The 12,244-nt window shown below is 39.2% G+C and overlaps 1 protein-coding gene across 1 annotated transcript in view; it reads right to left on the bottom strand.

The window, feature by feature from the left end:
- Nucleotides 1–7,277, bottom strand: part of MMRN1 (multimerin 1) — a 381,581-nt gene extending 374,304 nt beyond the window's left edge. Inside the window, exon 1 of the mRNA XM_073638116.1 lies at nucleotides 6,781–7,277. Coding sequence (XP_073494217.1) covers nucleotides 6,781–7,265 — 485 coding nt within the window. The 5' untranslated portion in view covers nucleotides 7,266–7,277. The remainder of the gene's footprint in view (nucleotides 1–6,780) is intronic.
- Nucleotides 7,278–12,244: the final 4,967 nt, after the last annotated feature.

Genomic DNA, 12,244 nt, shown 5'->3' with positions numbered 1-12,244 from the left:
TACCACGCCGAGCCCACTTCTTTCCCTACTCTTGATGACTGATTTAATCAGCCATCAAGGACCTCTAACAGTCACGGGTGGATCAGTGCTCATCACGCGGCTGTTAACCAGTTAAATTCCGCTGTCAATCAGTGACAGCGGGCTTTAAAATATGCCAGCCGGAAGCTCATCACCCATCAGTGCCCCTATCACTTGTTCGTGGGATGCTGATGGGTTGTCATGACAGCCAGTGGTCTGCAGAAAACCCCCATGCCTGTCATTATGATGCTTTCATGACCGCCAGCTCATGGCCGGCATCCATAGGAGATTGTGATTTCTGCTATGTATAGCATAGGCGATCGAACGATAGTAGCATCAAGTCTCCTAAATGGACTATTGAAGACAGTAAAAAGTAAAAAAAGATAAAAAATTTAAAAATATGAAGAAAAAAAAAAAAAAGTTCAAATCACTCTCTTTTTACCCCATTAAAAATAAAACAATTAAAAAAATACACATATTTGGTATCACTGCATTCAGAAATGTTGAATCTATCAAAATATAAAATAAATTAAACTGATCGGTAAACAGCGTAATGAGAAAAAATCTAAACACCAGAATTATGATTTTTTTTGGCCCTGCAACTTTGCAATAAAATGCAACAAGAGGCGATCAAAACATCGTATATACCCCCAAATAATGTCAATAAAAACACTAGCCCAGGGCACAAAACATGAGCCTTCTCATAGCCCCAGAAACCGAAAAATGAAAATGTTAGGGGTCTCACCATCTAAATAAAAAAAAAAAATACATGTCTGCTATCTGCGTACTTGTACTGACCTGGGGAATCATATTGCCATGCCAGTTTTACCAAATAGTGAACATGGTAGATAAAAAATCCAAAAAACTATTATGGAGTTGCACTTTTTTTTTTAAATTTCAACGCACTTGTAATTTTTTTCCCCTTTTCCAGTACACTATATAGTAAAATGAATGGTGTCATTCAGATAACAAATGTATCATCTATCCACAATATAGGTGATAAACACCTAATTGCTGGCAGCCTTATTTCTGGGCACCCATATGATCACTGGAATACATGGCACAGTATCTATGGGAATGACTCAGTAGTGGTCATGCACGACTAGGTCAGTCCATTTAATCCCAGCTTCTATGCGGAGGAACAAGGAATCTAAACCCTGTTGGAAATAGCCCTCTGCTATTGCTGTATAAAGGTAAACCAAGAATATGATTTCAAAATATACAAGTGAGCTGTGTTTAACCATTTCAGTACAGAGACAGAGCCATTTCCCCCATTCCTGACCATACACATTTTGGGATTTTATGTTACATGCGCTTTTAACGACTCTAAAACTTTTTCTCTTTTTGATATTTAAATAATTTTTGCCTCTTTTGTTTTTCACAAGACATGGGGCTAAATTTTTATGTCATAAAGTTCCTTAATTTTACTTTTAGGATGTCCAAAGACTTTAAATATTGAGTTTATAAACAACATTTTTGCAAATTGACTAATTGCTACATTAGGCTTTTTTATTATAGTTTTTATTACTATAACCACTAAATCATAATTAAAAGAACACTAGACCTGGAATTAAATTATAACGGTTTACAAGAAATACAAACCATGATTTAGCAAAGCAATTACATCAGAAATCGCTTTGAGAAGTTTCAAAATTTTTGCGCAATGCAGAATTTAAAAAAAAATTCAACTTCTGGTGTTTTCATAGCAGTTTGCACAGCTTCACCAAAATGAATAAAATTTTTGACAAGGCAAATCCCACTTGTTAGATGTTCCTAATTCATCACCTCTTAATGAATCAGAAGCACCTGGCTCCACCACGCCTCTCATCAAGATCAGTGTTGTTCAAACCAATCTTCATGAATCGGGGCCATAGTTTTCCACACTGTCAGTTTGCAACATGATTCTCAGTCTTCTTCAAATATTACAGAGACCAATAGGGTTATTCTCCTGCTTATTATCTGTTCAATATTTTTCCTGGTGACTGGCTGAAGGTTGGGCGTAATCTGAGAGGTAGAGATTTAAAGGAAACCTGTCATGTTGTACATGCAGTTCAACCTGTGCACAGCATATTGTAGAGAAGGAGAAGCTAAGCAGGATGATATATAAATTTGTTGTAAAGGATTATTTGTAGCATATACTTTACTCATTGAAATCTCTGGTGTTTCTACCCGTAATGGAATATTATCTCATTGACACAGTGGGATAAAAAGCAAATTAAAGGGAACACGTCATGTTGAAAATGGTATCTGATTTCCAGGCAGGATGCTAAAGAGGAAGAGCTGGTCAGGTTAATAGACATCTTTGTGCAGAAAGTTCCAGCAAATCCTACCTTTTGTTCATTGAAATCAGTAAGTAAAGGCCCCGTCACACGCTGCAACGATCCCAACGATCCGCTATGTGGTCGCTGGTGAGCTGTCAAACAGGCAGGCTCACCAACGATCAGGGAAGCAGCGACATCGTGGAAAGAATCTTTCCACGATGTCCTGCTCCTGGTTACGAGCCTGCTGAAGCAGGGGCAGGCTGGTAACTATGGTAAACATCGGGTTACTAGGGGCACACGCGCTCCTAGCAACCCGTTGTTTATCATGGTTACCACTCTGCTACAGTGAGCGGGAGGTTACCGCTCACTTTAGCAGGCTCGTAACCATGATAAACAACAGGTTACTAGGTGCGCGTGTGCCCCTAGTAACCCGATGTTTATCATGGTTACCAGCCTGATCGCTGCTCCCGCTGGTCACACACAGCGATGTGTGCTGACCAGCGGGAGAGCAACGGCCAAAAAATGGTCCAGGACACTTTGCAGCGATCAGCGACCTCACAGCAGGGGCCTGATCGTTGCAAAGTGTCACACATAGCGACATCGCTGGTGAGGTCGCTGTTGAGTCACCAAAACCGTGACACAGCAGCGATCTTGCTAACGATCTCGCTATGTGAAACGGGGGCTTTACAGCTATATCTGCATGCACAGGCATACTGGGAAGAATGTCAGTCAATGAAAAGGCCGCCTACTGCACTCACATGCATATAAACACAACGGATGTCAATGAATAAAATGCAAGGTTTACTGAAAGCTTTTTAAGAAAAATCTGATCTGCTCTTCCTGCTTTATAGCATCCTGCCAGCTGATCAGATACAATTTTCAAGATGACAGGCTCCTTTTTGTTATCTTTTTATCCCACTACAGATAGGGGTGCAGTTGAGATTATGTTCTATGAAGGGTAGAAATGACTTCCATGCTAGATGCTCCTTAATTTTTCCCACCCATTTTGAAGAATACTAATTCCCCCACCTCCCTCTATTCCTATGGAAGAGTCCTACTTTCAATTCTTGATGGTGTGATGTGTTTTTTACTTTTAATATACACTGCTCAAAAAAATAAAGGGAACACTCAAATAACACATCCTAGATCTGAATGAATTAAATATTCTCATTGAATACTTTGTTTTGTACAAAGTTGAATGTGCTGACAACAAAATCACACAAAAATCATCAATGGAAATCAAATTTATTAACCAATGGAGGCCTGGATTTGGAGTCACCCTCGAAATTAAAGTGGAAAAACACACTACAGGCTGATCCAACTTTGATGTAATGTCCTTAAAACAAGTCAAAATGAGGCTCAGTATTGTGTGTGGCCTCCACGTGCCTATGTGACCTCCCTACAATGCCTGGGCATGCTCTTGATGAGGTTGTGGATGGTCTCCTGTGGGATCTCCTCCCAGACCTGGAATAAAGCATCCGCCAACTCCTGGACAGTCTGTGGTGCAACGTGACGTTGTTGGATGGAGCGAGACATGATGTCCCAGATGTGCTCAATCGGATTCAGGTCTGGGGAACGGGCGGGCCAGTCCATAGCTTCAATACCTTCATCTTGCAGGAACTGCTGACGCAATCCAGCCAAATGAGGTCTGGCATTGTCCTGCATTAGGAGGAACCCAGGGCCAACCGCACCAGCATATGGTCTCACAAGGGGTCTGAGGATCTCACCTCGGTACCTAATGGCAGTCAGGCTACCTCTGGTGAGCACATGGAGGGCTGTGCGGCCCTCCAAAGAAATGCCAACCCACAACATTACTGACCCACTGCCAAACCGGTCATTCTGAAGGATGTTTCAGGCAGCAGATCACTCTCCATGGTGTCTCCAGACTCTGTCGCGTCTGTCACATGTGCTCAGTGTAAACCTGCTTTCATCTGTGAAGAGCACAGGGCGCCAGTAGCGACTTTGCCAATCCTGGTGTTCTTTGGCAAATGCCAAGCGTCCTGCACAGTGTTGGGCTGTGAGCACAACCCCCATCTGTTGATGTCGGGACCTCATACCACCCTCATGGAGTCGGTTTCTAACCGTTTGTGCAGACACATGCACAATTGTGGTCTGCTGGAGGTCATTTTGCAGGGCTCTGGCAGTGCTCCTCTGTTCCTCCTTGCACAAAGGCGGAGGTAGCGGTCCTGCTGCTGGGTTATTGCCCTCCTACGGCCCCCTCCATGTCTCCTGGTGTACTGGCCTGTCTCCTGGTAGCGCCTTCAGCCTCTGGACTCTACGCTGACAGACACAGCAAACCTCCTTACCACAGCTCGCATTGATGTGCCATCCTGGATGAACTGCACTACCTGAGTAACTTGTGTGGGTTGTAGAGTTCATCTCATGCTACCACGAGTGTGAAATCACAACCAACATTCAAAAGTGACCAAAATATCAGCCAGAAAGCATTGGTACTGAGATGTGGTCTGTGGTCCCCACCTGCAGAACCACTCCTTTATTGAGTGTGTCTTGATAATTGCCAATAATTTCCATCTATTGTCTATTCCATTTGCACAACAGCATGTGAAATTGATTGTCAATCAGTGTTGCTTCCTAAGTGGACAGTTTGATTTCACAAAAGTTGGATTTACTTGGAGTTATATTCTGTTGTTTAAGTGTTCCCTTTATTTTTTTGAGCAGTGTAGTCTAGCCACACAGTATTCCTTTCCTTTTCACAACATGTTTGCCAATTTGCAGGGTTTCCTCTGTTTATCTTCCATATAGAGAGTATAGTGACACCATATTTATGCAGTCTAGTAATGTAATTATATGACCAAATTGTCTGTGCACTCTGGCTTTTTACTATAAGCTTGAAGACAGTATTATGCATTCAACTTTAGTGGTAGGATTTAAGCACGACATCTATTGTTACATCACACCAGTGTATATACTTATGGGCACCAAGAATTTGATATTACATTTAGCACTTGAATATGACACAGTATATACTATTGGGTCACCAACTATTAGGCACTGAATGTTTTTGCCATGGTGGAATGAGCACTATAATTATATTTGTCTTTGAGCTCCTTGGTTCGGGTGGTTCCCTGGTGCTCATTGGCATGTGCTTCTTGGTACCATTCTTGACACAACAGAAATGGCTGGTAATGCGCACTCAGACTGGTCACCACTGAAGTCAGTGATTGGCTTAGTGGACATTTCAGTCCATTTCCAGTGTGTCTAGGACAAGACCTGGAAGAAGAGTCCTGTAGGAACTCGGTGAGTGATGACTGGTGCAAGTGAGTATCATTTCTTTTATTATTTTTATAGTTCTGAGACCTTGTAAAAAGTATTTTAACCACATAGAAAACTACCTAAATTTACATTTGGAGTTGTCATTGGGGAAGTAACTTGTTTTTGAGGAATCATTCTTTAAAAATAATTTATGAATGAATTTTTACATCATATTATTACCAAGAATTAAAAAGGGGAAGGATTTATTACGCAAAATACAGTAGTATTTGGGAAACCAATGTGCCAAAAAAAAGTGTAGAAGAGAATGCAAGATTGACATCAACTTTATTTTATTTTAAAGTTGAACACTTTTGATGCCTAACTGGACAGTTTTGGAAAGAAATATGCATCAACATTTTTAACAATGTTCAACATTTTTATGTAATGTTTGCCAGTCATGAGTGTCTAAGATGCTTAAAGAGTTGCAACAAATATATAGTATTATGTACTCAATTGTAATATATTTGACATAAGTTATACTATGTTTGCCCTCCTGTAAATTAATGTATCCTTCCTAAGACAATGTTGGTATATATCTCTCATTGTTTGTTGTCTTTTTCCATTTTGCCATACAAATTCCAATTATATGCATGTTAAACTGTATGATGGGAGATAACACAGACTAAGTAGGCATTTCTATTATTCTGAAAACTACTCTTTAACAAGTACAAGACACTGTGATATTTACAGAGCAAACTGGTCTTATAGAGCAGCCACAGGCTAATAACAGTAGCAAAATACAAACACTGTCAAATGAACAACTTTCTTTTTAATCTACAATACCTGTGTAGCAATAGACGACAGACTGAAAATTTCTGTTAAATTTAAGGAGAAAAAGCAAAAAATATGTGAAAAATGAAAAAAATGTGTTATTGCTAGTAATCACAATAATAATGTCACGAAACTTACATTATAACATAGTTACTGTTAGTACAACCAATATGTAAATATATTTTATCCTATTGCTTAAACCAATTATTTTGTATAAGGTCCAAAGATTTAAAGCAAAAAATACATGCATCAAACTTTAACCGGACGCTTAACATGTTACATGCAATGATGCTGGAAACATTACTTAATATTTTTAATGGCACATGAGGAAAGTTTGCTACATCTGTATTTTGCAAACATAGTCCTCTGTGGAATATTGTATAATTCATAAAGAAATCACCTATTTCTGGTTATTGAGAAATGCTTTCATGTCAAAACTAAAGAAAAGGGATCTTACTTTCCTCGTGTTGTTTCAAAGTTTGGCTTCTGGTTGTTCTTGTTGACATAATTCAGTCTGGAGGAACGGTCTGGTTCTTGTTGGACCTCCTTAACTTGTGTAGTTTCCTTTCCTGTAATCCCATCCTTTTCACCACTGGATTTCGTAGGTTCTATTTTTGCAGTTGCTGGAATTTTTATTGGCATTCGTATAATCTTTTCAAATATTTTGTACTCTCTTCTCTTTGTACTGGGCAACACTCGGGGAGTTGTAGTCGAATGTGGTGTAGCAGTGGATTCACCTTCAAGCAAAGTAGTTTGCTCAGTGTCAATTTTTTGGGTAGCATCTCTGGGAATATTACTACCAATCTCAGAGAGAAGTTTCTTCACATTGGTATCCACAGGTTCTGTCCATGGCGGTTCAGTAACGTCCAATGAATCCCCTCTTGTACTTCCACCATTGATGTGCAAGTTGAGACAGATGGTCAATAGCAAAACTGGCATCATCTTCAAGATGAAGTAAATATCTCAGGCTAGTTCACCTCTATTATGTCTCTGTACTCTATCACATCTGTTTTTGCTCTGACTAAACTCTAGGTTTGCATGACAATTATCATTTGCATAAAAAGGAAACAGGTTGTAACTTGTCAGTCATAGGAGGAAACTCAGCTTCCTGTTACTGCAAAACACTTTGTACTTCTCACTCATCTGTATGGAAGCACCAGAGAAAGGTTTAGGATGGGAAATATTACAATGACAGAAGAGAAAGTGGAACATTATTGCATCATTGATTGAGTAAGAACATGTAAACAGAATTGCTTAGAAACTTCTGAACCTGAATTTCCACCCTTCAATACTGTTTTTTTCATCTAAATTTTTACTTTTTTAATATATCTGTAAACTGGAGCTTTGTTTTTGTAAAGCTGATCTCTAAATCCCCTATATAGAGAAAAAAGCAACTTTCTGACTAGTGACTGTGGCCAACAGAATACTGTATATATATCTATATATATATAGTAAAAGTTACAAGGGATATAACGAGCAGGCTCAGGGGCTTAGCTGGGTCCATATGCAGCAAATGTCAGCTGTATTATGAAATTATCTCCAATTCCAGCTGTTCAACCTGAAATACAGTGACTGCTGTTAACCCCTTCACGACCTTGGGATTTTCCATTTTTGCGTTTTCGTTTTTTGCTCCCCTTCTTCCCAGAGCCATAACTTTTTTATTTTTCCATCAATATGGCTGTGTGAGAGCTTGTTTTTTGTGTGGGACGAGTTGTACTTTTGAACGACATCCTTGATTTTACCATATAGTGTACTGGAAAACAGGAAAAAAAATCCAAGTACGATGAAATTCCAAAAAAAGTGCAATTCCACAATTGTTTTTTGAGTTGTTTTTTTTTACCATGTTTACTAAATGATAAAACTGACCTGTCATTATGATTATCCAGGTCATTTCGAGTTTGTAGATATCAAACATGTATAGGTACTTTTTATTTAAGTATGAAACAAAAATCTAAAGTTTGCAAAAAATAAAAAAATGGCGCCATTTTCCAAGACCCGTAGCGTCTCCATTTTTCGGGATTTGTGGCTGGGTGAGGGCTCATTTTTTGCGCGCTGAGCTGACATTTTTATTGATATCATTTTGGAGTAGATATGATGTTTTTATCGCCTATTATTGCATTTTATTGCAATGTTGCGGCGACCAAAAAAATGTAATTCTGTCGTTTTGATATATTTCTTGTTACACCTTTTACCGATCGGATTAATTATTTTTATATTTTGATAGATCAGACTTTTCTGAACGCAACAATACCAAATATTTGTATTTTTTTTCTTTCTTTTAAATGGGGCAAAAGGAGAGTGATCTGAACTTTTTTATTTTTTTTATATTTTTTAAAAGTTTTTTTACTTTTTACTTGCTTCAATAGTCTCTTTAGGAGATTTGCAGCTGCAGTCTTCTGATCACTTGTGCTACACATAGCACAAGTGATCAGAAGACAACCCTTCTATGTGCATCAAAAATCATCATCTGCTATGAATGCCACCATGGGGCGGCGCTTATAGCATATCTGCAATGACAAGCACGGGGGTCTCCTGCAGACCCCAGTTGTCATGCGAACCCATCGACGCCCTGCGATCATGTGACAGGGGCGACGATGGGCGTGGTTTGGGACGCGCTTCCGACACTGTCTTATTAAATGCCGCTGTCAGAGATTGGCAGCGGCATGTAACATGTTAACAGCTGTGGGTGGATTGCAAATCCACCCGCGGCTGTTAGGGGCACATGACAACTGATCAGATCAGCTGTCATATTTCAGGAAAGATGCGGGCTCCGTGCTGGAGCTTGCATCAAAGGGGGATACACGACCTATGACGTACCTAATAGTGTTGAGAGAGTATGTTCTGTCCGAGTATGCTCGGGCCGAGCTCCGAGTATTTATAGCTGCTCGGTGATAAGGTTAAATCGCTCCCGTGTGCATGATTTGCAACTGTTTGACAGCTTTATTACATGTGAGGAATGTGTAAGAAATAGACATTCCTCACATGTAATAAAACTGTCAAACAGTTGCAAATCATGCACATGGGAGCGATTCAACCATATCACCGAGCAGCTATAAATACTCGGAGCTCGGCCCGAGCATACTCGGCTAACGGGTTAATAGAACATACTCGCTTAACACCAGTACCTAAGCGTCATAGGTCGTGAAGGGGTTAAGGGGGCTTTAAATCCTGGACAACCGCTTTAACCCATCCCTGCCACAGCCACTTTTCACCTTCCTGACAGTGCCTTATTTTTTAAAATCTGACTTGTTACTTTATGTTAATAACATTGGAATGTTTATAGTTATCGCAATGATATTATTTGCTTTTTTTGTGATGCATTACATGTACAGCGCAAAATGGTAGCGGGTGTATGGAGTGGCTCACAAGGTGAGCCCAACTCATACCTATCAGATAATGGCTGTGACACTAACAGCTGCCGGCTCCACTCATGACTGTTAACATGTTAAATGCCACTATCAATCTCTGACAGCGGCATTAATAGCATTGCAATTTAGAGGTGAGCTATTCTATGTTCCCATTGGCACTGCCGTGATGCAATGGTAGGGCGCCGATGGTTTGGTATGACAGCTGGGGTCTGTTGAAGACCTCTGTGCCTGTCATCAAAGTGCTTATTTGAAACCCTACCTACACATGTGGTATCATCATGTACATAAAATTACAATCTATCACAATATAAAAATAAAGAAATCGATCAGTAAATACTGTAAACAGAAATAAACTCACAGAAAATAAACATAAAACTACTTTATTAATATAATGTTAAAAACTGATAGAAAAAACTCCCAAAATAGCGTGCACCCCCAAATTGGGGTAATGAAACAGAGTGGGGAAGGGAGGGACACTGACCCTACGTTGGCCCCTTCTCTGGTCCCTACCTATTTGCAGAGGTTGGTACCCTCTTGAAACGCCTGTGGCGCCCCCGCTCTTTGGCGGCTTTCCCCAACTCACCCTATTAAACATTAGTCAAATTAAGGCAATAGGGGATATAGGATACCAAGTGATCAAACCACAATACCTGGACATAACAGACAAAAGTACTACACCTAACACACCACTGCAACTCGGTGTAAGCAAGAAGTCAAAATATAGTAGTTAGTTGTGCAAAAACATGCTGCTAGTTGCTCTCTTAGTAAACTGATTATGATCCAATTAGATTATCATACAGATTCAACTAAATTGGGGAGAGCTGCTGAGGAGCGGGGGCGCCACAGGTGTTTCAAGAGGGTGCCAACCTCCACAAACAGGTAGGGGCCAGCGTAGGGTCAGTCTCCCCCCCACTTTGTTTCATTACCCTAATTTGGGGGTGCACACTATATTGGCTGCTCTGGGAGTTTTTTTCTATTAGTTTTTAACATAATATTAATAAAGTAGTTTTATGTGTATTTTCTGTAAGTTTAATATTTTTCCTATACACTTCATTTATCTGCTAATCTGTAAATTCGTAAACAGAAATACATTCAAAATGGCAAACTTGCTACTCGCCAGGCTTGGTCTTTCTTAGCCCTTGTCTACATGCATGTCACTTGACAAATGGTAAGGTTTTAAATATTAGCGTTAGGAATGTCCCGAATAAGGACACTGTGATGTGGTGGGATGGCTTCTGCATTATTTTGATCAAAATTATGTTAACTAAGTACCCTATATTATGCACTATTTATTTTTATTTCAGGGTATTTGCGTATTATTTTTCTGTCTTTATTTTTTTCTGCTAAGTGGTCATGTGTGAACATGCACTTACATGCTGCATGCACACCAATTTGTATCCCAGTTCATTTTTTTAGTTTTTTTCATTTAGTGTGTACTCTGTACATATAAAGGTGTGGCCTGCCTTTTCTTTGAGCTGAAAATTCTATTCATCTTGTTCTCCATGTCTCTGTATCTACTAGCCGGGTTCAGTCTCTCAGTCCTTATCCACGTGCATGTCACTTGACAAATGTGAAGGTTTTAAATATTAGAATTAGGACTGTCCCAGATAGGGCCACCGTGACGTGGTGGGATGGCTTATGCATTATTTTGATCAAAATTATGTTAACTAAGTACCCTATATTATTGTCATGCAGTATTGGAGTTTATTTGTTTATTTCAGGGTATTTGAGTATTATTTTTCTGTCTGTGTTTTTTTTTGGGGGGGGGGGGTTTGGGTTACCAAAATACCACAAAAAAAGCCTGTTAGGATCACTCAAGATGTCATATCTATCCCAAAAAAATGTAATACACAAAGAATACTGTAAAAGCAAAACTCCAAGAACAATGACATAATTTCTTTTTTTTTTGTCAATTTCACTTTATTTGAAATTTTTTCCCCATTTGTACGTACATTGCCTGGGAAAATGAATGAATTACAGCTCATCATGCAAAATAAAAGTCCTCATATGACTTTGTTATTGAAAAAAGTAAAGAAGAAGGAGGGGAGGGAAAAACAAAAGTGCAATGCAAAAATGATAATTGGCCATGGCAGGAAGGCATAAATGTACAAAGTCAACACAAAAAATCTTTCATTTACTGTTTTACTTGATCTTTACTGAATGGTGTTAAGACAAATATATTGACTATTGACAACAAAACAAGAAGAACAGTTGATGCCTTTGACAAATTGCCGGCATCATTTGGAAAAATAATTATTTTCTTATGCCAAAATACATCAATGCTAGCAAAAATTTGCACCCAAAATATGTTGCTTATAAGCTCATCAACAAGATACTTATGCCATTGAATCATTTTATTCTAATGAAAGGATGAGCACACTTTTTAATTTACGAATCTAGCAAACGTTTAATGGATTCAGATACCAGAGCACAAGTATGTCGCAATAGCTTCTGCAATGTTATCATAATCCTCTTGCTGAGGTATCCTTTTTCAAGATGAATTATGATAATCTTTGCTACAGTGTTTCTGTATTATTTAGTGCTCTGGTACAT

The sequence above is a fragment of the Phyllobates terribilis genome, unplaced genomic scaffold (genome assembly GCF_046119375.1).
Source record: "Phyllobates terribilis strain yellow unplaced genomic scaffold, ASM4611937v1 Scaffold_1__5_contigs__length_1240528914, whole genome shotgun sequence".
In the NCBI taxonomy this organism is placed as follows: domain Eukaryota; kingdom Metazoa; phylum Chordata; class Amphibia; order Anura; family Dendrobatidae; genus Phyllobates; species Phyllobates terribilis.
The sequence above is the reverse complement of the archived record's forward strand: the minus strand, read 5'-3'. Positions and strand labels throughout refer to the sequence as shown.